The following is a 3,888-nucleotide window of genomic DNA, read 5'->3' as shown; positions in this document are numbered from 1 at the left end:
ATATATATATATATATATGTGTATATATATATATAGATAGATCACATACCATGCTCTTGTCCTTAAAATAAAGTGGATCATAATGTTCCCTTATGATCATCAATCTCTGTTTGCTTCAGAGAAGAAAACATGGAACAAGGATTGAAAATTAGAGAGCCAATAACAGTAAAACCATTCTGAAAAAGTGTCTAGCTTCAAGGAGAGTTAAGGTCAATTGAAACGTCTTAACTATATGTTAAGATTTCAAGGAATTAAAAATCTTTGAAATACATATCCACATCAGTATCACCATAGAGGTAGTTAATGAGGCCGAGGAGGTTTTCTGCCTACCTACCATATTATCTTTTTCCTGATCCTGCTTCTTCAGGTAACTTAATACTGACATTATGTCTTTCTCCATTTTACATTGCTTTTTCTTTAAGTCCTCATTACTTTTTGCCAGTGTCCGTGAAGTATCACGATACTCAATCCTAGAGAGTTCTGTGACTTCCAACCTGGCCTCCCAAAGGGAGGCATTGGCCTTGGCTCTGTCCACCACAGATTCATCTGTTTTTATTAACTTCCTGCATGGGAAGAGGACATTGACAGTATATGACTATTTATACAACTCTAATATGCAGACAGTATATAACTCTACTATATTACTATTAAAATTTTCTCTTTTTAAATTTGTTTTGCTTGGCATTTCCCCTGGCACACATGAGAAAACATTGTTGGATGAATAAGTTAATAAGAAATACACATTCACATTTGAAAAATGAAAGAAAAAATACATATTCACTCGTATTCACATAAGAGAATTAAGAAAGTGCCTCGTCCTGGAAGAGGCGAGCCCCGGAGCATAACTGGAAAAGACTGGAAAAACAAAGGGAAAAGACAGGATAAACCAAACTCATTTCATAAAGCTTTCATACCTTTTTTTTTCTTTTTTTTTTTTTTTGAGACAGGGCCTGGCTCCGTCACCATGCTGGAGTGCAGAAGCACGATCTCGGCTCCCCACAACCCCTGCCTCCTGGGCTCAAGCCATCCACCCACCTCAGCCTCCCAAGTGGCTGGGACTACAGGATTATGCAACTATACCCAGCTAATTTTTGTATTTTTCGTAGAAATAGGTTTTTGCCATGTTGCCCAGGCTGGTCTTGAACTCCTGGGCTCAAGTGATCCTCCTACCTCAGCCTCCCAAAGTGCTGAGATTACAGGTGTGAGCCACTGCACCTGGACAGTTTTTATATCTTTTCATTTACTTATTTGATTCTCCCATTTTTTTTTTTTTTTTAATAGAGATGGGGTCTCACTATGTTGCCTAGGCTGTTCTCCAACTCCTGGGCTCAAGTATCCTCCCACCTCAGCCTCTTAATGTGCTGAGATTACAGGTGTGAACCAGTGCCCTGGCCTGATTCTCCTGTAGTTAAACTATCTTTTCTATTCCTACTCACTCAGTGCTGGACTTTGGTTCTCTCCACTGCAAACCCATTATCTCTGTTTATTTTCTGCATGAGTATACCCATTGGTAGTGTAACTATAATCTCCCACCCACTTCACCCTCTACTTTTGAGGTTTTTTTGTTTTTGTTTTGTTTTGTTTTTGGCTAGGTCTTGGACAAAAAGTCAAGTCACTAGGGCAAGTATGTTAAATACTTTATCAGCTGGTGCCACGGTTCACCGGACTTTTTTTTTTTTTTTTTTGAGACAAGGTCTTGCTCTGTCATCCAGGATGTAGTACAGTAGCAACACACAGCTCACTGCAGCCTCGACCTCCCAGGCCCAGACAATCCTCCACCTCAACCTCCTGAGTAACTGTGACTACAGGCATGAGTTAGCACGCCCAACTAATTTTTAACAAAAATTTTTGTAGAGACAGGGTCTTCCTATGTTGTTCAGGCTGGTCTTGAACTCCTGGGCTCAAGTGATCTTCCCCCACTCAGCCTCCCAAAGTGCTGGGCATGAGCCACGATGCCCCGCCCACCAGGCTTTAAGGATGCCTGAGAAACCATAATCATTTATATAGAGGTGGAGAGGAAAAAGGAGGGATTCAAAGATTAAAGTGGTAAAGGAAGAGATTTTTCTAAATATTTATTGTATGAGCATTAACAAAACACTACTCCTTATATATGGTAGGTACCATGATATACAAATACGTACACAATATTTAAGAATATTTCACCTGTATTTGAATTCTAAATATTTTCACACATATGTATATGTGGACCTTTCTATACTGCCACCCTCCACATCCACTTTCCTACCTCTGGTTCTCAGTCCTCTTCCACAGAGGTGATGGGTTTGCAGTGGAGAGAACCAAAGTCCCAGTTTCACCTTTTGTTCTCTTCAAATTAAGGCCAGCTCCATTCCCAACCCCTCAGCCTGTTATAACTCTTGATGTCCCTTTCTGGTATGATTTAGGCACTGGTGATATACCATCTCACTACGACCATCCAGGTATCAAATCTAAGTGGCTCAAAGTACTTGATGTGACAGGGCATGGTAGCTCAAGGCTGTCATCCCAGCACTTTGGGAGGCCGAGGCGGGTGGATCACCTGAAGTCAGGAGTTCAAGACCAGCCTGGCCAACGTGGTGAAACCCCGTCTCCACTAAAAATAAAAAAATTAGCTGGGCGTGGTGACAGGTGCCTGTAATCCCAGCTACTCAGGAGGCTGAGGCAGAATAATTGGTTGAACCCAGGAGGCAGAGGTTGCAGTGAGCCAAGATCACGCCATTGCACTCCAGCCTGGGCAACAAGAGCAAAACTTGGTCTCAAGGAAAAAAAAAAAAGTACTTGATGCAAGAAATTAGACACTCTAATAGGACCACTTATACTCACTGTAGAAACAAAGCCAGGTTTCTCAAACAATGGGTCATGGAAAATCCAAGGAATAAGGTCTCTTACCGTCAGTGTTCCTCATTGTTCAAATGTGTACTGTAGAAGCATGGTCAAAATCTGAAAACATATGTGAGTGAGTTCTAGGAATGTGATAAGCCCTTGGCACTTTAAGGGCTAGACAAACTGTGCAGCTATGTAAAAACAACAACAACAAAAAAAACCCATAAGATAATACTTACATTAATACATGGGAAGAAAAAAGTCACATATAAGTATGTACATTGGGCTATCATTTTATTAAAAAATAAAATAATACTCCAAAATATAGTAGTGTTTATTTTTGGATAATGAGACTACAGGTTATTTTTGTTTTCTCTTTTGGTACTTCCCATGTTTCCCAAACTTTCTGTATTGAGCATGAATTACTCTCTTAAGTTACTTTACAAACATCTCAAGTTTGGTGCCAACTCTGTGTTCCCATATATGATATTGCTGCACACCACATAGGACTCCAACGTGTCCAGAAACCACCGGGGTCCCCCAACAGGGCTAGTAGCAATCTAGCAGCAACTCCAGGCCTGTAAGGGGTTAGTGCTAGAACATTACCCACCTCAGTGGCTCGGATCAGTTTGGGAAAACCTCAACAATTACCCAACTTGGTAAAATACTTCAGGTGTCCCCTTTGAACCAAAAGAGATCTCTGAAAATGCCCAAGGAAATACTTTATACATGCGCTACACGTTTAAGATCATCTGAACCACATAGTAGAGATGTGTCAGACTATGGACATGGGAACTGTAATCCTCACAAGCCGGGAGAGCCAAGAGGGTCCGAGGGGGCCGGCGCGGGGGGCGCCAGGTAGCCAGCCCCAGACCCGAAATCTCAGGCAGGCCCAGGGAGAGGGGGACTCTCGCGCGGCTTCTCCTTACTTAGTGTCTTTGCCTCTGCTCTTGCCTTTCTTTTTGTCCTTTCCCTTCGACGGCATCTTGGCTTCCCCAGCGGCTCCGCTGTCGTCGTTGCCCAGCCGCCGCCACCCTGGCCGGCTCCGTCTCCAAGGGAACCTGGACG

At 42.5% G+C, this 3,888-nt stretch overlaps 1 protein-coding gene across 1 annotated transcript in view; it reads right to left on the bottom strand.

Annotated features, from left to right (window-relative positions):
- The window catches only part of CCDC176 (coiled-coil domain containing 176), a 49,001-nt gene extending 45,119 nt beyond the window's left edge, over positions 1-3,882 (bottom strand). Inside the window, exons 1-2 of the mRNA XM_011981576.1 lie at positions 3,750-3,882; positions 335-563 (exon numbers count right to left, since the gene is read on the bottom strand). Coding sequence (XP_011836966.1) covers positions 335-563; positions 3,750-3,805 — 285 coding nt within the window. The 5' untranslated portion in view covers positions 3,806-3,882. The remainder of the gene's footprint in view (positions 1-334; positions 564-3,749) is intronic.
- Between the last annotated feature and the right edge of the window lie 6 nt (positions 3,883-3,888).

Source organism: Mandrillus leucophaeus, unplaced genomic scaffold (assembly GCF_000951045.1).
Source record: "Mandrillus leucophaeus isolate KB7577 unplaced genomic scaffold, Mleu.le_1.0 Scaffold228, whole genome shotgun sequence".
Taxonomy (NCBI): Eukaryota; Metazoa; Chordata; class Mammalia; order Primates; family Cercopithecidae; genus Mandrillus; species Mandrillus leucophaeus.
Note: the sequence above shows the minus strand (reverse complement) of the source record. Positions and strands in the feature narration are given on the sequence as shown.